The sequence below is a fragment of the Colias philodice genome, chromosome 16 (genome assembly GCF_061535455.1).
Source record: "Colias philodice isolate Cphi_HAF_F1 chromosome 16, ilColPhil1 Martin Lab GWU primary, whole genome shotgun sequence".
In the NCBI taxonomy this organism is placed as follows: Eukaryota; Metazoa; Arthropoda; class Insecta; order Lepidoptera; family Pieridae; genus Colias; species Colias philodice.
This window is the reverse complement of record NC_143101.1, coordinates 7,101,416-7,123,323: the sequence shown is the minus strand read 5'-3', so window position 1 is coordinate 7,123,323 and position 21,908 is coordinate 7,101,416. Positions and strand designations below refer to the sequence as shown.

The following is a 21,908-nucleotide window of genomic DNA, read 5'->3' as shown; positions in this document are numbered from 1 at the left end:
ACTAAACCGTAGTTTTTTATTCAACATTTCAGTTAATAATTCACCATAATTCTGGGTAGATGGAAAAGTTTCAATTAATTTAACTTTCCATTCCTCCCAAGAATACAGCAATGTGGGGAGACTTTGGTACCACGTTTTAGCTATTCCCGAGAGTTTAGGCAGAGCGTAGTGCACGACTTGTTTTTCTGACCATTCGTAAATTAATTTACATTCCTCAACCTTCGATAACCACGCATTAACAGTCTGTTCTTTTGCCATTGGATCAAAATCAGGTATTACATTGTGAATAGACGAAAATTTATCACTAGAACTAGATTTCATCGATTTAATCGCATCAACAAATGAATCTATTAAAGTACTAGTTACATCGCTTTTATCACCTTTTTGGGGTCTTGTAATAGAACAGTCCTTACTACGTTTCCTACTTCTACGGTCCCGATCAATATTCATAATTCTGCTATCGTGGCGATTTCGTAGCTGACTGCGGCTACGACTTCGATGTTCACCAGATCGTTGGCTGCGACGTTCAATACTACGCCTAGAACGTCGCTCACCGGGGCTCCTTTGGTGGTGCTCAGTGTTAGGGCGGCTCCGGTGACTGGCACTTCGGTTCGGGCTTGGGCGCTGACTGCGGCGGTCTGAGCGCTTTTCACTGCGGCGCTCTCTACTACGCCGGCTTCGCTGTTCATTGCCCTCACGACTGCCGTCTCGGCTGCGTGAAGGAGTCCTTGACCAATCACGGCCCATCACCAATCTGATAAAAAAAAATAATCCGAATCAGGTTCATTTATTATTATTAAAAATATATATATATGAGTTAGCTTTTATGTTTTAATGTAAAATGCGAGTCATAAAAACATCAAGGAGTTCACGAACAGTACCAGAGAGTACCCTGGCATACTGATAGCAAAATCCGCATTAGACTAGTCTAGTGTCACAGCCCTACTACCCGGGAGTGCCCTGGCCAAATAGTGCTGTACCTCCAAACTATCCAACTAGATGTCTCTATATACGCTTTATCATTAATAAAGAGAAAATACGTATATATAATGTATAGTTTTTTTTTTTTAATAGTTTAGTCACTCAACCTTATTACCAGAGTGTAGCCCTGGTCAAATATTGTCAAGATTCCAAACTATTGAATTCTGTGTATTGCTAGCACTATCAGGGAGTGCCCTGACCACGTGTTAACAACTCACATATATAATGTTCAATACAATAATATCATAAACGTGTCACCTGATAGTTTAGTCACTCAACCTTATTACCAGGGAGTAGCCCTGGCCAAATATTGTCAAGGTCCTAAACTATTCAACTAGTGTCTTGCTAACACTATCAGGGAGTACCCTGACCACGCATTAACAATTCACGTACGTACATGTAATGTTGTAAATTATTCGATTAAATAATCTAAAATCACAGTCGTATCACCAGGGAGTGCCCTGGCCAGATTCGATCTGGATCGTAGATCACTTAAAGCGTCGTTTGTTAACATTATGAGGGTATGTGAACCCGGCCAAATGATAACAATCAACGTTCGATACACGCACAAGGATTATTTATTTATTCACATATTTGTGGGCAAATGGACGATAACAAGCCTTTTATTAAACTAACAAGCATAGTTTAAAATAAATAAAGAAAAAAAAAATCCTTTATAATAATTATGATCCATGTAAACTATATATTAATAAAAGACGGTGGTAAAAAAAAATATAAAAGAAAAATGTCACATTACCTTGTTATCGTTATCCCACTTCTGAAGCTGTTGGATTGTGGAATAAAACGCCTTCGTCACAATTGATATTTTAATATTCCTCCTTGTTACATTCACTATTTACTATAATATTCGCAATCTTTCACAATCTTAAATAATAGATTTAAATAATCCTATAATAGTAATAGATTTAAATAATCCTAAAACAAGCACGAGGCACGGCTAAGGCACTGACTTGTTGACCGCACTGGTCGGCTGTTCAGGATCAATTGCTAGCTGATCGTTTCTTCAAAAAATGTGAGCGATCGACTGACAACTAACCGACTGGAGGGGAGGTTAAGTTGTCAGGCGGTAGATTATAAATAACAGAAAACCTTGTCTATGGAAATGTACTATGTATGATTTTAAGATTTGTAACACACAGTAATTGTACCCTAGTGTAATATGTACTATAAGTGTAATAGTAACTTCCAATACTTTAACTTGCCGTGATCGCGTGTTCCTACGTCTACTTATCCTATATTGATCTGAGATTGTCGCAATGCATTTCTAATAATTTTGCTGTGCGAAAGCGTAATACGCTGTGATCTTGTGAAACTCGGATGATAATTATTATAAATGTTATTATAGCGATATTATTAAATAGGATATAAACTTGGCTTGATTTTTTAGTAAAGTTTTAATTTCAGATCGATCTAAACTTTGGTTGATTTGTAATCGGCATGTCTTATGCCTAAAGAATAACGTGAAATTATCCCACAAAATAACTGATGCTGAGTTGTTTACACAATATTTCTCAATTGTTCCTTGGTTCATTGGACTATTAGAAAAAATAAGGTGAAGAGAATTTAACGTTAAAACCATAGATATAAAAGGGATGTGTTTACCTTGTAATTGAATGGTGTTACGCTACTTAACCATAGTTTATCTTCACCAATAAGCATGGCGAAGCCGGTTCCAATCGTAATTTGGGCTTTCTAAAATGTCTTCACTATTGCGATCAAATTTTTCCATTCAGCACTTATATCACATTTCACGCTAATGGTATAAATGTTTTCATAACTAAATGTATAGCTAATTATATAGTTTTCTTGGCAAGCAGGTTGAAGGTTGATGGTTTATGATTTGATGTGTGTAAATTATTGTTGGGTGTACATCAAATAAACATTTCAATAAAAATATAATCACATTAACGTCACTTTTGAAACAGATTGTTTCATTCAATTTTAAAACACTTCGCAGCATTTACCTATGACAATAAATTTTGTCTTTCAAGATTCAGAGATGAGCCCTTCAAAGCCTATTAGAAACATACCGTTATAATAATATTAAAATTTTAATATTAGGTCTATAATTTCCAAGTCTTAAAGACCCTAGCAACCACAAGCCTAATCTTGAACATTATAATTAAGAAATCTTAGAAATCTTTATATATAACAATGTTGCGTGTAACTTCATCCAAGTCCGTTGGCGGCATGTTGACATTACTGGAATGGCCCTTTGTTGGACGTGGTCGTGGTCTTAATAACTGGACTATTTTAACAGCTATTTAGGGTTAACAAGGCAACTGCGTAAGGGTTGTAGTTTAAACTATATTAAAAATTATAGGTATAACTACGACTTTTCATAGGTATAATAGGTACGTTAAAATGACACATGACTATACATTTAGTTTACGTTGCGTTACGGAAAAACAGGTGAATTAATGTGGATAAAGTCTGGCATAATGATAAACCCAACCTGACAAACAATCTTGGAATACTTTTAATCCCATTATTATAACATTTTTAAACACTACATGTATCTACATAGTACAGTACATAGCAAAAATGTGGTGGCTAACATACAGCTTACACATTCATCAAGCATGTCATAACAATCTTATATCTAAGGAATTTTATCTTTACTTATGAATTGTTTGTTATATAATTTATTGACACACCCGTTTATATCGATAAGATAGCCTAGGAATCACAACACCACCTTCCTATAAAATTATCAAAACTTCTCAAAGATAAAAACAAAATAGTCATACTTTCGTTAATAGAGGCACATTATCCTTACATTTAAAAATCAGGTAGATATCTAAAACATTTAAATGTCGCAAAAAACATCTCTAAACAATTAAGCTAAGCCGGCTGGCGTCAGCGCTATTACAAAGGACTTATCACTTATTTTGTCAGCCGTTTTATGGGATTTTAACCCGCATTCCGACGGGATACGGTGTATTTTATTGTGTCTTAATTATTATTTGTGACGGTGGTCACGTATTTGTTTCCAGATAACAAATTGGTCATATAACAGACCTCCGATGAAGCTGTCGATACATTTCACGCTACCCTTTTTAGTTTTTTCTATAATTATGCGTGTTTGGACTTATAAAGCTTTATAGTTATTAGTTAGAAAGGAATCTTAGTAATTCTTGTTTCGTTCGTGCTTGTTATAAATATTGATTAGCCAATGTTTGATAATAATTGATTATGACACATTCCAGAAAATATCCAAATTAGTTAGGAATTTGTGGAACCTATTGAAAGTTGTTTACACAAATCGAAACAATAAATCTTTTAATACAAAATAGACAACCTTCTATTGAAAATACCTACTTACACACTTTTTTAACCTGCAACAATACTACAAAATCGCAAATACAATCCGGATTAAGCCTGTTCAAAAATTAACACCACTCAAATATAGTTTATTTAGAGCAATAAATTCCAATGTGTGCAACAACATAATAGGCGTCTTGAACCTTGACAATGTAAACTCTCAATAAAGATCGAATAAAGCTTTCACACGTTGAAATGTAAATTTAGCCGCGTCTGTGGAGCCGCTTTGCTCTATGATTTCGCTGTAGTCTATGGTCCGTACCGCGTTGTGTTAAGGGCGGTTCACACTGGCAGCGAACGATTAGCAGATGTCGCGCGACAAAGTAAACCGTACGTGCCCGTCGCGTAAACAATCCGTGACGCGTGGGGCCGACGCAACAATGCCTAGTGCAATTTGTGATCCGACTATAATACATGCCAACAATAAAATATTTAGAACAAATATTAAGTGTTTGTTAAGTACGCGAAGTTAGTTCAGACGGGAAAACTTAGGTAGAATGTTCAAATGAATTACAAGGTGCTTTTAAAATATAGAAATAATAAATTAGGTACCTATCTGGGCTCTGGTTACTAAATGTAATATTTGAGAAGAAATTATTTAAAGATTTCTATAATTTACAAAAAGAGAAACCGAAACCTTCAGATCTGTCGCTTAAAATCTTGACAGTAAAGGATAAAAGAACATTTTCATATATGTAGCAATAATGATGTATAAACACTGCATAAGAAATTTTAATATTTCGTCTTCAGAAATCCAATGTATTAAAACTCTTCCGTTTTGTCTCCATATGAATGGTACCAACATCATGTAATATCCCCAAATTGCTCTCTCAATAGCTTTCGAAATAATTTATTCTGTGACAAAAAAGAAATGTCACAGTTAAAAATTCAAATAAGAACAGATATTTCATTGTAACTCGTATCGAATTTACGACGAATATGATTTATGGGAGTATTTGATGCGGATGGACAGACGGACAACAATAGCGTCATACAAATTGGTAAAGAAAGAATCGTTGGCCCAAGTTTTAGTATTATAATGCGGTCACACTCCCGCTCCTTATAAACAACTTTTTATTGCTTATCCTTCTTAGAAATAAGGCACAGATTCGTTATGAAATATTAAAACAAATTACATTGAACCGTTATACATTTTAAGCCTAAGTACAAGATTGTTTCAATAGACTGGCTTAAATTGAAAAGAAAATAAAACAGCTTATATATTGAATTCTTAGAAAAAACTGCAGGCTTTGCAATCTGCCTAGAGTTTGAACCTTAGCGGATTCTATTCAATTTCAGCGGTACAATTTTATACTACTCAAAGAACGTGTAAAGCAGGAACAGTTTTGTATAAAATATTTCATTATTTCAACAATCTTTCACACAACCATTTTTTTATAAACATCGAACCATGTGTCGCATTTCGCCATTGCCAAAAATCGTGTCGATTTTCAAACATCAATTAAGTCGCGAAGCCGGGCTCGAATTCGATGCCTAAGTATAATCGATTAAACACGCACACAATCAGAACAATACGTTTGGATCCAGAATATATTTCATTCCAATATTAAGAGTCAATCGAAAATGGGAACGATCAAAGCAGTTTATATCTTTAAGTAGGTATAAGCAAGACAACAACATGTGGTGTTTGTACTGAATTATGTTTACATTAAGGAAAATATAAGAACGAATAATTAATTAATTGAACTTAAGCTACTTTCGTCATGCTCATGCATTATATTTTATTTGCAGTTCCGCATCTAATACAAACTTGCTTTAAACAAAGGTATTCTTTAATGATAAACACATCAACAATCATATCCATTTCATTAAATGTCAGCTAAATGCTAACACTAAACAACGCAAAATCATACTTAACATTCTTTGCATTTACAATCGAAATTTCACACCACTCTGTTACTTCCTGATCAAAAGAAGAATGTATCAAACACATTTTCTTTAGAATTCGCGGAATTAATTCGCCAAGATGATGAATGAGTAACCACCCACCGACCGACACACTTTTGAGAAATTGTTTAATAGCTGTGAAAATAGTTTATTAAAAACCACAATCCACTTTATTTTCAAAACATAAGAAAGCATGACAACTATCGTTTAAAATCTTGATATAAAAACAGGATTTAAAATTAAATCGCTTTATGCAAATAAAAATAAGTTGGCCGATATGAAAGTCGGTATTTGTGTAGCTATATTATTACTTTACAAAAGTTAAAAGTATAATCAAACGCTCCCATTAATATTGAAGCAATTAATCACAATTTAAACATCATGTTCAAACCCATATTGACTTTTATTAATGAACATTAAAATATGCAAAACGCTCCTTCGAGTGTAAAACACGAATAAATCGTGTAGGCCCGCCTCGACTTTTATGGATGCCGAATTAGTGAAACAATAAACATTAGCATTATAATACTTTAATAAGCGAAACCAGTTCATTAAGACGAAATGAACGTTAAGACTAAAATGATGTTTTTAAATTATACAGCGATTCAATAGAGGTGGTCTTATTCGTTCTCCGAAATGACGTACATTGTGACGTTAATTATTATATTTTTGTATACAATTTCATGCATTTCAAACACTATATAACCGGACTAGTATGTCTTAGCTAGAATTTCAACTTAGGTATGTACTTATGAAACGTTAGCGGCTACAGTTTTAGAATCCGATTTAGTAAGTATTATGAAACGGGAAGAAAACTCAAAAAGTTTCCCTTAAAACACTTATCAAAGATTATTGAAAGGTTATGAATAAATGATATTACAAGATGCAAAGAACCACGGGAACGAACTGCAAAATAAGTATCCAATTAACGAATGTGACTATTTCAAGCTTAACTGACACGCAGTAAACACCATGAAAAGATGACTAACTATCAAAGCATACAAAAGTATAACAATTAAACCGTGAAAACAAAGCAATTGTAAACAGTAGCGTATAATATTACTCGGGGATCAAAGAGCGTCATACTACTAAAATGATTTTATTGAGTGCAGAAACAAAAGAAACATTTAAGTCGTGATAAAAATTATTAATAGAGCCGTGAACGTAAGCGAGACATTCGGAATCGTTGGACTACATATTTATAATTCTTACCTGTCGTTAGGCAGTTGGTTTAATTGCTACAAGAAATATAAGAGCGGAATAATCGGGTTCCTTTTAGCATGAGCATTATTTTTGACATATAAAGGAACAAATGAGACGTGAATAGTCATATTATAACGTTATATTAAGTAGTAAAGAGTTGGATGCAATACTTAAATATATAAATCAATTAAAATATTTAAAATCCCAAATCTTCTAGACTTCGCAATGATTCTAGGATCATCCAATTCTATTTAAGATAGGTGAAACATATACACATGTACTCTATACACGTATACACACTATCTTCCATCAAAAATTCAAAGAAACGTTCCTTTAATTTAATATTTCCACAAATAAAATGTCACACGCGATTTCTCCTTTCAACACCCGCCATACATCACATTCTGGCTGAAACTGAGAAGTGAAAACTAAGCGACATCTAAAACCGTCCAATCTGATGTAAGCTTATCAGTAGATTTAATTTGATTAATACGAGTTTTATTTATTTAAGAATTAGACAGCTGCGTGGTTCTCGTTTGATCGCGCTACGGTGCGACCGCGGTTTTATAATGTTGAAAACATTTTTGTTGACTAATTCGAAATGATTGATATTAATCATAGTGTTGTTGGACGGCTTTTAAGTTATCATTCATGACTTATTTTTGTACAACAACTGTTTTAAATATCTATTCTTTTATTATAAAAAATTAAATACCTCTGGATTATTGGTAATGTAGGAAAATAATAACATGTTCAAATTCGCTCTAATCTGGTTGAAATGTTCTACTAAAGTCTACTCATACGAGAGGGTAAATTTCGAAGTGGACGTACAAATTATTGGCGGAAGCGAATGACTCACTTTTTGAAAAAGTTTTTAGTGGAAGTCGTGAGCTTATTGATTTTATAATCATGAAGATTAATATTTAATATGTATAATTTAGCACGATGTGAGCATAATACAAAATTAATATTTTTTAGTTCTACTATAAGCGAACGAATTACCAAAATTAGTTTGAGCATATTCACTGCACAGTTATGAAAAAAAGAAGCGTGTGAGCCGAGCGCACGTGTCAGAAGTGAAACTTTTCCGGCACGATAAGATAACAAAATCGTCGTCTTATGACGTGACGGTAGTGTCATGACGCGACCTTGAAATTGAATTGAATGTTACTCTCAACGCGCCTAAAGAAGTTTCACTCCAACAATTTAAACTTCTTCAATAAAACCGTAATATCCTATAACTTGCGACACACAAAATGGTTTTCCTGAATGACTCGACACACCGTTATTGCTAGATGACCGTCAACCTTTCAACCTCCGACGATTCATCACTTCCATCGGCTTCGTATTTATACAGTTTAACTTTGTTCACGACCCTTATAATTTGTGCAAATTGTTTTTTATTAATTGTTACGTACCCATGTTTTTTAGACATCTCCTTTGGTACATTTTCAATAGGTTTTGCAACGCTTATAACAGCAAATAATATATTAAACTAGCGGTCCGCCCCGGCTTCGCCCGTGGTTCATACGAAAAATAGATGTTGGCCGATTCTCAGACTTACCCGATATGCACAGAAAATTTCATGAGAATCGGTCCACCCGTTTCGGAGGAGTATGCAGACTAACATTGTGACACGAGAATTTTATATATATAAAGATGTTATAAATAAATATTTTTAATGGCAAAATAAATATTAATAATTGCCAACTTGCGTTCATAATTCTAAATTCTTTTCTTTTTAATCTTCATAATTCCTTCTATCGACTTCGTCTAATTTTCCATCAAAAATTAAAGATAATGAACAACACACGTTCTTCAAACCCCATTCGAATATAATGGATGTTATGTGACAATTTCCATCCATCAATCTTCCCCCTACAATCATCATTTATTTGGAGCGACTCGTTTTCAATAAGCCACGTGGAATGCTGAACAAATTAAAAATTTCACTAAACTTGCACCTTGTGAACTAACGATGCGTCAACGTTGGATAGATTAAATTATTTGTTTATAAATGAAGTTGACTTCTGTATCTTCTTATTCTACTGTCTTCAAGGTTCCTTCAAAAACCCCAGTAGAAAATATTGGTCAAAATCTTATGGAATCATAGAATGAATACTTTGATTCAAATAACTGATGTTACACATAAAAATGGATTCTTTGCTATCGTAAAATGACACATCTAATAAATTTAACCTCTTCTGCCAAATCTTCAACATAAAATGTGTTTTAGTTAATATATTAATATAACGGATCCAACGTATATATGTCACGGCTAAAGGTAGGTGAGAACATAAACTTAAGATTAGCCGGCTAAACTTAGGTTTATTTTCGACGAGGTGTTAATGTTAGTTTGTTCTATCTTTAGCCGGCTAAACTTAAGTGTAACCGCAGGCCCGTGGCTAAAAATGTCGGGGTGGGTAGATTTGGTTAGCGCCGGGCCGGTGGAGGGCTTGAGGGGCCCGCACAGTGCCAGAAAACACTCGCCCTGTTCCTTACATGTATTATAGTAACCAAATCTACCCACCCCGACTCAGGGCAGAAAGCTGGTGGCTAGGTTAGGTTAGGTTAGAACTCTTAAGACCCGCACGAGCCGAGCGAGCGCAGCGAGCGTGCTGCGGCAGCAGCCGGCGAAGTGCCAGAAAACACTCGCCCTGTTCCTTACATGTATTATAGTAACCAAATCTACCCACCCCGACATTTTTAGCCACGGGCCTGCGGTTACACTTAAGTTTAGCCGGCTAAAGATAGAACAAACTAACATTAACACCTCGTCGAAAATAAACCTAAGTTTAGCCGGCTAATCTTAAGTTTATGTTCTCACCTACCTTTAGCCGTAACATATATACTATGATGTGTATGATCAACTAATAAATTTAAACTAATTAAGCCCAAAATGTAATTAGAACAAAAAACTAATTATACTTGACGAGAAAATTGCTTATACCAAATCAATTCTTACATCGAATATTTAGTTAAAACTCCCAATCAATCAAATTTAGATTATAAGACTAAGCAGACATGAACAAATGGGCAATGCTCGACCCAAAAATCGAATTAACTACAAGCTAGTTAAAGACACCAATTAAAACTCTAACAAAAGCTATCTTCAATGAGACGAAAAAAATTTGATAGATCCACACTATAATCTAATCTATGACCTTGTAGCGTTTAACAAATTTGAACCTTAATACTTTGAAATAGAGATTACAATCGGGGGTGGGTAGTAAAGGATACTTGAGAAGGCTGTTGGCACAACATCTTATATCGATTAAACAGATAATTAATCACGGGAAATGAATCCGAATGAGATGTTATTAGTTACACTATACCCGCTATTAACAAGTGAAACAATGGATGTTATACAGAGTGCGCTTTTCCCATAATTCTACATACTGATTTATTTCTTTATTTTAATAAATATACGTCAGTACAATTTTACCTTTCCTGTCGAATGATCGCTTTTTTTTGCAAAATTCTAGCTGATTCCAAATTCAAATTGTCTTTAAGAGCATTCAAATCAAAATGGAACTTGTTTTAATTATTTTTTTTATTCCAAGTTTAGAAGCATCCTGTATAAGGACAGGACAGGAGCATGTTGATGGGCGATCAATCAGCTCTAACGAGTTAGTCAACATATAACCGCCTATGAAATGGTTATCACTAGGATATTATGATCCTTGATCATTATCTCCATAGATATGGTCTTTGAACATGATTTTATGATAGAAATAATGAAAATACCTACATCAACATTTTTTACCATGGATATTAAAATTAATTATTTAATTTACCCGCCATTTATAATAGAAGTTAATTAGATGCTTTATTTTAAATAATTTGCTGTTTATTAAAAATACTACATTTTGATTTTAGAAAAAACTTTTCTATTTCCGATTTTAGGACTGCCTATCTGTATCCCGTACAAACGATCTTTCAACAAAATAGAATGAAGATATTTAACAATAAATAATATGAAGTTTCATTGCAAAAATTGAAAAAGAAACATCTCGGACATTCGATATCACATCTCTAAATGGTAAGGATTGATAAAAATTACGGTTACATTTTTTACAGCCGAGACGAAGACAGAGTGCGCGGCGTCGCGGGGCGTGGCGGGTTAACTTTCATTACTCATAAGAAATAATAAATGATAAAACATTATTAATACGAGATCAGACGAACGGCTGGCATATGCGGACGAGAAATATTAATTCTAATAATTAAACTTTGATGCGCTCGGTAATGCGTGGTGACCACACCGCGTGTCGTTAGCATTTTTGATTAAAACTAGATATACATTAAGTCGTCCATACACTTGGCTAACACTAAAAAGTAGTTTTAGCCAAGTGTAAGAACGACTTAATTAATAATTTCTACGCTATGCCCCGCGATTTACCCGCATTTTTCCGCTCCTATTGATCTAATAGCGTGATAGTATTATAGCCTTCCTCGATAAATTGACTATCAACACGTAAATAATCATATTTTTTCAAATCAGACCTGTGTTTCTCCAGATTAGCGCGTTCAAAAAACTTCTTCATTAGTATAGTTAGCGTTTAGCTACTACAATTATGTATTCTGTGGTATAGTATAGATATGACAATAATGAAATAATGCTTAAATCATTTTAAACGCTTTATAAGCTACGAATTAATAATTACAAAGTTCTGGAAAGTTCGAGAAGCGAATCTACGTTAACCGATCCGATATCGGCATTGCAATTGAAATACAATTAGTTTTGTTATCGCAATCCGCGTAATAACAACCAGAAGTTTATTGGCCAGGGTATGATAAATTGAATAATAATTTATTCCTTACGAGATAAGGACAGCTCGTTTTGATCGGCGAGAGAGATAGACTCAACGTGTGGACCTATTACGGTGTGGTGTAAATGTAAGTTCAATATTCTGTTGTATGTGAAAAAAAGCATGTGTATATGTCTATGTATTAAATTATGTATGTAGATAAAATTGAGATAATGTGTGTAATTTAAAATTTTGATGTTGGTACCGATTAATGAAGAAATTGCAAGCTCTTCTAATCATGGCATGATTATGCGCTTACTGCGCAAGATTCAAAAGTTTGGCTGATTTTTTTTTAATTATGAACATTTATATACCATCTTAGTTGTGACAAGTGACAACAATACATTAAAAATGAAAATAAAAAATCTGAAGATGTAAGATTTTCCTTAATATTATTGGAAATAATGAATACAATTATAAAACAAGATTATTTATACCAAATTCCAATTACTTCGGTGTAATAGACGGTCTCTTGATTAAACGAGTATAGGTATATTAAGAAGAGCTGGAACGTCAACACATTTACACATTGCACATGTTAGGCCGGGAGATACTAACACAAAATTTCGGGTCATTTGTAACAGGATGGCGGTCTAGAGGGGTCTTATTACGCAATGACAAAAAGAAAAATGATGGTCAGAACGCTGGTACCGGCGGACTATAGTCGCGTGGGCGTTAGTCACACTCGTCGGATAAATAGCGAAAGTCCAACGATTTGTAACACAAAAATTTTAGAATTTACCGATAGCCCTTAAAAAAGATGTAGGCGGTAGTGTCATGCCATACTTTTACGATGTGACTTACAGTCCGCCATACCGACGTGAATGCGTTGATTAAAAAAAACAATTCAACCATTTGTACCGGGCTCACTTTTGCACAGGTAACCATCGTCGTGCAGCCATTTACTAAAATCGGCATGCCATACTTTTCGGACGATTCCAAATGGTCGCCATACCGCGGAAAATCTGCAAATTTTTGAATTTTTTTTTCTCTCCAAACGATTTGTACCACCCTACATTTTTTTTTCAACAACTCCTGAATGATTATAAATAGAAGTGTGATAATGCCATACCTGTGGGAGGTGGCGAATGTGTATAAGATTTTTTTCTTATTGTAAGATTTTATTCGTAGTTTGAACGATTTGTAGCAGTATGGCACTAATTTTTCCCTCTATTAAAAGTATGGCAAATATAATAATGGTCACGTTGCATCATATACTTTCCAAAAATGCCGTACTGGTACAAATCGCCAATTCTTTTCATTTTTTTTACGTTTTGGCTTAAGTCTTACAATCATCCGCCCCATGTTTGCAATCTGCGATATTTTTTTCTAGGTAGAATTGTATACAAACAAACAGAATATAATGATCCCATACTGTAAAAAATTATTTTACGTATTGTACAGTCGTATTTTTGAAACGTGACGAATAAATTAATTTTCAAGTATGGCAGCACTTTTTTCCCCTACTAGAAGTATGGCAAATATAATAATGGTCACATTTTATCAAATACTCTCCAAAAATCCAAATGCAATACTGGTACAAATTGTTTGGCGAAAAAAAATTTTTTTTTGCAGATTTTCGGCGGTATGGTGGCCATTTGGAATCGTCCGAAAAGTATGGCATGGCGATTTTCGTAAATGTCTGCACGATGATGATTACCTGTGCAAAAGTTAGCCTGGTACAAATGATTGTATTGTTTTTTTTTTAATCAACGCATCGCGTCGGTATGGGGGGCTGTAAGTTACACCGGAAAAGTATGGCATGCCACTACCGCCTACATCTTTTTTATGGGCTATCGGTGAATTCTAAAATTTTTGTGTTACAAATCGTTTGACTTTCGCTATTTATCCGACGAGTTCGACTAACGCCCACGCGACTAGTCCACCGGTACCAGCGTTCTGAGTTCTGACCATCATTTTTCTTTTAGTCATTGCGTAATAAGACCTCTGTAGAACCGCCATTCTGTTACAAATGACCCGAAATTTTGTGTCAGTATCTCCCGGCCTACGTATATGTCATATTTTGCAATTGTTTATAAATACAGGGTGATGTAATTGGTGTAGTACGAATATCTAAAAATCTATGAAGAATTTTGTGATACAGTAAATGGAAGAATTATAGACTATTTTACAGTATTTAATAAAATCATTTAATTTTTTGTTCATTTTCATTAGAAATGTCAATTTTTCTCACTAAGGCGGAAATTTGGATGATAAGGATCTTGTTAGAAAAATATAAATTTTGACTAAAATCGGCATTTTTTTTTCAAAAATCAAATTACTAATTAATAATCAGAGTTATCACATTATTAAAAAAACGCCGGTTATTTAAATCATTATCAAAACAACCATCCGTGTGTTGGGAGTAAGCGCACGTGTTATTTGTATTGTTTTTATGACCTGAAATTTAATTATTATTTGATAATTGAATGATTATTAATACTTTTATCCAATTGATTATTATTAGAATAAATAATTAACTTCATCAATTGATTTACTTTTAAATTATAATTTTACAGGTAAATTATGAGAGCTTTCATAAGTATGTAATTATATTTGCATATATTTATCTACAACGCACCCATTTTACAATTCAAGTCTAAAATGAAACTAGAGTCGCATTTATTTTTGAACATACTGTAAGTGAAATTGCATAAGTGTGAGTACTGTGAACATGCCAGCTTTCCTTAATTGACCGATACCTATCGCAAATTAATTTTCTAACCATACTTTATTTATTATAAATATACTACCTACGCGATTTGATATAAACTTATAAGTAATTTGTAACATACAATAAAATCGCAAGATTTTTAGATATTTTAGGGTTAAAAAGAACAATCGATTCTTAACAAGTCTAATATCAACATGATATATCTCTCATTGATGGCGCTACGGGGATCAATTAAAGTCAGAAAGAGACAGACGATACATTTATCAATGCGTCGGAACGAGACGTCGATAGTTATCAATCACGCGCCCGCGCACCATCAACGCCTGAAGATATCTTTCGCTTAATTATTTCTATTATGATATCTAAAGAAATATTAACGTTATAATGCGATTTCCCACAGTCATATGTAACCAGAATTGCAAGGTTAAAATAAATTGTAATATATTAGATCGATTTATATGCGTCATGTTTAAGCAATTTATTTATTTTTATTTAAAATATGATATCGCCTATGAGTAATCTGCTTAACTAAGGAAAATTTTTGATATATAATTTTTATGATTTTGATTAAAAGACAGCTATAAAAAAGCTTCAACCATTAATAATTTAGACATTTTCTTTGAAACTTATATACCTACTATTATTATTTGTGTATTAGCTAAATTTTAATCATAATATTATGTTTGTTAAGTACATACCTTAAATTTTTTTGAATCACACTAGGTCCTTACCATATCAGACTAAAATACGTATAATTTACAATACATTTCAGTACCTGCATTATTTCCCCATTCAGCATTGATACTAGATTTCTCTACAGCTAATTACCAGCACAGACAGACAGACAGTCAATCACTCACGATCTTATCACTTCCACGCCGATCTTTACAATATAAAATCGTTTATACGGCCAGATAAACCGTATCTGATCCGTATCAAAACACCACTATAGCTTGACCCCTATGATTTATTACAATAAATGATACAATAGTTCAACTTACACTGGTCACGTCTAACACCCGATGAGCTTCAATAGAGTACTTAGAGAATGATGAATTATGAGAAATATCAATCGTTGAAATTAATCAAGTACGAGTTAAACGACATCTTACATCGTGATATGGTGATTTTAATTCTGGCTATACAATAAAAACTTTAACAAGTACATAATATAGAAAAAGATTTCAATCAGGCAAAATTAATGAACGGATCTATTAAATAATAACGGTAAAATATGTAACCAAAATATTTTGTGCAATATTTAAAGTTCAAGCAGTTTCCTTAGGCAATATTAATGCTCCGCATCCATCAACAATCTCTAATAGAATGAATAAAAGATTTCCAGTACAATTTTGGTAAATAGATAATAATAATTAAACCACTTACCTCTCTTCTGCATGAACGAAAACAAATCGTCGAGAAACTCCTTCCTCTGGGGGTCGTCGCTGATTTCATACAACTGAAACAATATTAAAACATTAATTAACAAATAACAATATAAACTACATAAAAAAGTTATTAACACACATTGATTTTTATATATGGACTAAACATTTATCGGATGAGTTGTTAAATCCTAACACTTATAAATGCGAAATTTATTCAAGATAGGTATCCAAATATTTGTTACACGTCTACACCAAAACAGAAATCGATACCTAACATTTCCACAATTACATAAAGGCTGGTTCTACACATAGGAAGAAATGATCAAAATTCAAACTTCAGGCAATAAAATTCAGCTTCAATCCTTCACACACTACTGCTTCCTAAACTTTCCCATGACGTCACATGTGGTATAAAAAGGTATGCAAATGATGACAAGGTTAGCAGTTAGCAGTAAACAGTCACATGAATAATGAAATTCATATTCGTCGGAAGCACGTGCACCCGCATGTCCGGGAACATAACTAGTGCATTAGGTACATAACATTGACAGTGTGAACTTTAATTGGCATTTAATTGTAGGTGAAGACGTATTAAATGAAGTAGAATGTTCTGGATGTATTATAGAACCTTGGTTTCAAAGATAAAAATGTAGTAACGTTGACATCGCATGGCAAGATTAATGTTATAGATAACCAAAACAAAACCAGCCACTGTAGTTGCAGAGCTTTCAGTAGTTTCTGAAGAATCTTCTTAATAGAAATTGACTATATAAGAATAATCTTAAATTATTTATGGCTTTAAATTAGACGATAAACCAATAAATTATAAGAGGTTTGGCGACAATCCAAGTACTTGGAACCAAATCTACCACTAATATTCATTTTGATACAGTTATACAGCGGAAAAAGCGCTATAAAATAATGACATATACACGAGAAAATTCATACATTAGAAATAATTAAAGTGGCACAATTAGACCCGCAGATGTAGTAAGCAAATGACACAGCACAGCGGGAGTGTATCGTCCGTAATTACTCCGATATCCGCCATTTAAATTGCCAAGTGCAATTTAAAATGGAGTACGCTTGTATCACTTTAGATAAACTTTACGCATGATCGCTGAAGCACGTTGGTAATGTTAAATTTCGTAGTGGTGACTGGTGTCAAGAAACGTATAAAATAACCATTTAATTTAAAGCACGTGATGACATCATTAGAATACAAATATTTCAATAAGGTATAGAATTATTACTGAAAGAGAAGTAACTATAATGATGAAAATGATAAAATAAGAATTGTATGATATGTAAAAGTGTTCACGGTACTACTTAACTAGTGAAGTGTATAGAAATTTTCACGATCAAACCTCTATCCAAACCGTAGGTACAGTTATCACTCATTAATGAAGCCGATTCCAATAAACATTATTGACTCAACGTTAAGCACGTGTCATATAAAAAATCTGTTAAGCAAACGATCTCATCCGGTTAAGTACCTTAATATCCACATGGCGCCGTGCGATCAAACACCAAGTATTTGCATTGAACAATAACATATAGGCACTTAACGAACTGTGCCGTGGAACGGACAGAGAAACTCCATTTGACACTTCCTGTTTCCGACTAATATATTTGTACACTCTCATTAAAGGCTAGGTAATGGACGCATTTGGGTCACGCCGTGCGAAATCGCAATCAATGATTCTGAAATGATGAATGATCTGTCTCTGCAAGGATAGGTGTAAGAATAGCTTAGGTTCAAATTAGTATACTTAGGACCGATTTTTCAATGCTTGGATAAAACTTATTCGTCGAATAATGTATAAAACTACCATTTTAAAAACGTATTCTAAGTGCCCGTATTTGACAGTTTACGTGACATTTTAATATTATCGTGTAATATTTTATTGGACGGATAAATTTTATCCAAGCAATGAAAAATCGGCCCTTAGAAGATTTAGACAAAAGTACTCATTTCATAAGTCTAGGTGCAGAATGCCTGAACGACGATATCTCGATCCCCAAAATAAACACTATAAAACCCTTTGACGCGGACGTTGATTCGAAAACAAATTAAGCCCGTTGATGTTTCTTAATTGGACCGTTTCTTTTTGCTGCTATGCGCTAATCGAAAACGTTCGAGTTGTGATTAATCGCGAGGGGCGAGTCGGAGTCGACAGTGATCCCAAGATTGATGCGCATGCGCCGGTGGATCGTGATCGCTACACTTTATTGACACCACCGCTTTTTGCGTCCATTTGAATATAACAATTAGTATACTATTCATGAGCGTGATATCAGATTGGTAAGGATCTCTTAAGTATGTAAGACCATCCAATAAATTGTACTGTTTCTTTCTATAAATTGAAGTAAAGCTTTCTTCTATGTATACAGTTTCATTAAATCTATAACTAAGTTAGCTATTTTGTGTTGATAGTGAGGAAACGTTTTATTGCGCTTCTATGGTTCCTCATAGCAGTTCCGATGCGAGTTTAATGACATAACAACACCATAATCAAAATAACAGTTAATAGACATCAGGACAGATAATCGAGTGTTAAATTAACTTCTATTTCAGTCCCAGATAGGGCAATAAATATTAATTAGTAATCTATTAATAACATAAGCAAATGTGAGCACATCGCTAGATTCATTTCAAAATAGATAAGCCGAAGTTCCCAACACGGAACGTGTTACATTATGCAGGCCAATTATAACAAAACACTCAACGGCTATAAAGAATCCAACGGACACTCGATGTGAGAAGTTTGCAGACAAATTATTGTATGAAATGTCATGAATATTATCATAACAGGCTCGTATTGTCGCCCACCGAGCCGTCGATATTTGAATCACAAAACTCGCCGGTAAGCCGGGTAATCTCTATTGTGATGTGCCAATTACTGACTCTCCCCTTCCGCCTGAATAAATAAATAAATATTGTGAGCGTTTAGGCAGATTAATAACAATACGTGACGCATCGCTGCATATTTTAACGCGGTTGCGTATTTTTATTCGTGTTTTCTAAATTCAATGGCTTTGGGGATAACGTGTTTTGTGTTAACTTCTGTCAGCGTTAAATATGATTTAGATTAATTTTGTTTTAAACGATTTAAAATGATTTGTCTATACTTAATGATCCTTATAAAGCGACACCACATCACACTGCAAATTCGATTTTTTCGAATCGAAATTTGCATAATTCATTTACGCACACATTTTTAATAGATATATACAAAACATTTTCTTGTTTAAAATCGTAAATCAGCTACAGGCCATTTTGCTCATCTCAAGTGATGTACTCAATCTTAGATAGCTTGATTACGAACAATGTAACGTCAAGTTTATATCCAACTTTACGACTTGAATGTTTATTTTATGGCGGGTACAAACCAATCAGTTGTGTTTCCATGTCATCAGAAATATTGCGTACATAACCTATTCGTAATTATTGTGATAAAACCTTAAGCAATCAACAATCAAATGAGGCCTCTTGATTGTAAAAAAATATTTAGCATCTGGGCTTGCATTTCAATGTATAGAATATAGATCGATGATTTAAAAATAGAATATACAGCAATAACTGTTCTAAAACGAGGGAAATTCTGATTTTTTTGGACAAATATTTTTAAATTTCAGTGCTTACTGGAGCGTAGAATAACTCATTAACAATTAAAAGTTAAATTCTAATGACATCATCAAGCGCTTCATACAATTGCTCACTCCTTCTGTCACATTGCCGTAACAATTTTTGATTTAAACGTCAACCGTTGAAAATTCTGAATGGACAAACCGAAGCAGGCCATACAAGGTTAACGTTCCCACAATGAAGTCTATGGTTATAAATATTTGTATAATACAAATCGTAAGTCAACATTGAATCATAGACAAATAGGACAAGGTGCACGAGATATTATTGAAAACGTTTAAATCTGCGAAGCAAACTTTGATAGACTATTGTATTCGGAAGATCGATTTACGTTGATCATTTTATTAGACGTACAGCCTTCATTACACAAGCAATAAAAGTACTGAAAACTGATGGCCTATTACGTGATTTAAATCTAAATAACAACATTATATGCACCTCTAAGGATATATGTATTACGAAAAGATTAAATACAGCCTGAACAATAAGAACAAAATATATAGACGAATAAATAAGAACCTTATAAGGAAGCGCTATATTTTTAGCCTTAATATAAATAACTTGCATACAGATTTATCGCGAATGTGGTCATGACAATGCTGGCATCGAATAACCATACAATATAAGACAAACGTACTCAAGCCGATAGAACTGAACGGCCGCACGCCGCAAGACATTTTCAAATAGCTGGCAATAATTCAAAATTGTAATATAAGAGGGATGGATTTATAAATAAACGAGGACTCACTAGGTGTAAGTAAGACAGCGTTTATGGAAATGCCGGGGATTTACACTTATTGGGTTTGGATGTTGAAGAGATACATTAGGAATACATAAGCATTATCAATATAAGGACGCGTAGAAACTCATTATTTTGACAATCTCACATAAACATACCGTAAGTGATTTACGACGAGCCTATGAAGCACTGTGTAATTAAGAAACAAAATATGATGTGTTTAGATAAACATTTGTAGTTTTTAATAATAACAAAACACTAAAGACTAAAGAATTAAATGATACATATACCGATGCGAGAGACATTATACCTTACATCCTGTCATCAAAGAATTACAATGTATATTTCATAATTCAACAGTAAAATTTCAGTAAGTTGAAGTCGTGTGTGCGATAAGTTGGCCTATTTTCAATCGACGCGAAGTAATTATAATGACAAACAGTAGCCATGTAGACTGACTATTAATTTTTTTTCAATTGCCCTGATAAGATACCGTTTATATATGATGGTGACAATTATATTTGCGAGCGATAAACGCAGGAAAAGTTACGTCTTAACCTAGAAATGTGTTAGAAATTATTATTTTAACTTGCAAAGAAAGTGCATAATGCATATATTGTTACTACGTGTTTTAACAATAGTTTGAACGTTAAATATATCGTAAGAAGAAGTTCTAAGAAAATTTGCTACAACTGTAATCATTTTCGGAAAAACACAATTTTCGAAGTTGTGTTGTTAAGCAAATTCTAATATTTGGACTGCTCAATGGGAAAACCCTTTAACAATTTATACCTTCATCCTACATAGTACATACGTAAAACGGTTTATTATTAAAATTGGTAAACACACATAGATTCATTGATAAGTTTCTAGCACTACAGCTTTACTACCAAGTCACTGAAACCACAAAACGCAGTCACGATTGCGATAACTGCGCAGTTTACAAAATTACGCATCGCAATTTGTTAAAATTGTACATTTTGTAGTTAATAAAAATATTATAGTTTACAAAAAACACGAAATTATTGTATTGTCACCGATTCTTAAGTGTTCAAAGTATGAATTAAATCTGTTCGTCTAAAATGGGTCAAAATCGAGTCTAAAGAACAGGTGAATCTAATAAAAGCGTGTTAAAAAGGAAAACTATATCGGTGAGGATCCGAGAAATAATTTGGTGCTGGGAAAAGGTTTCGTAGAAGGAGTATTTAGT

At 33.6% G+C, this 21,908-nt stretch overlaps 1 protein-coding gene across 3 annotated transcripts in view; it reads right to left on the bottom strand.

The window, feature by feature from the left end:
- Nucleotides 1-21,908, bottom strand: part of retn (retained) — a 117,727-nt gene that overhangs the window by 29,936 nt on the left and 65,883 nt on the right. For all 3 annotated transcript variants that reach the window (XM_089704820.1, XM_089704818.1, XM_089704819.1), the window contains one exon: nucleotides 16,309-16,381. In XM_089704820.1, the coding sequence (XP_089560946.1) occupies nucleotides 16,309-16,381 (73 nt within the window). The remainder of the gene's footprint in view (nucleotides 1-16,308; nucleotides 16,382-21,908) is intronic.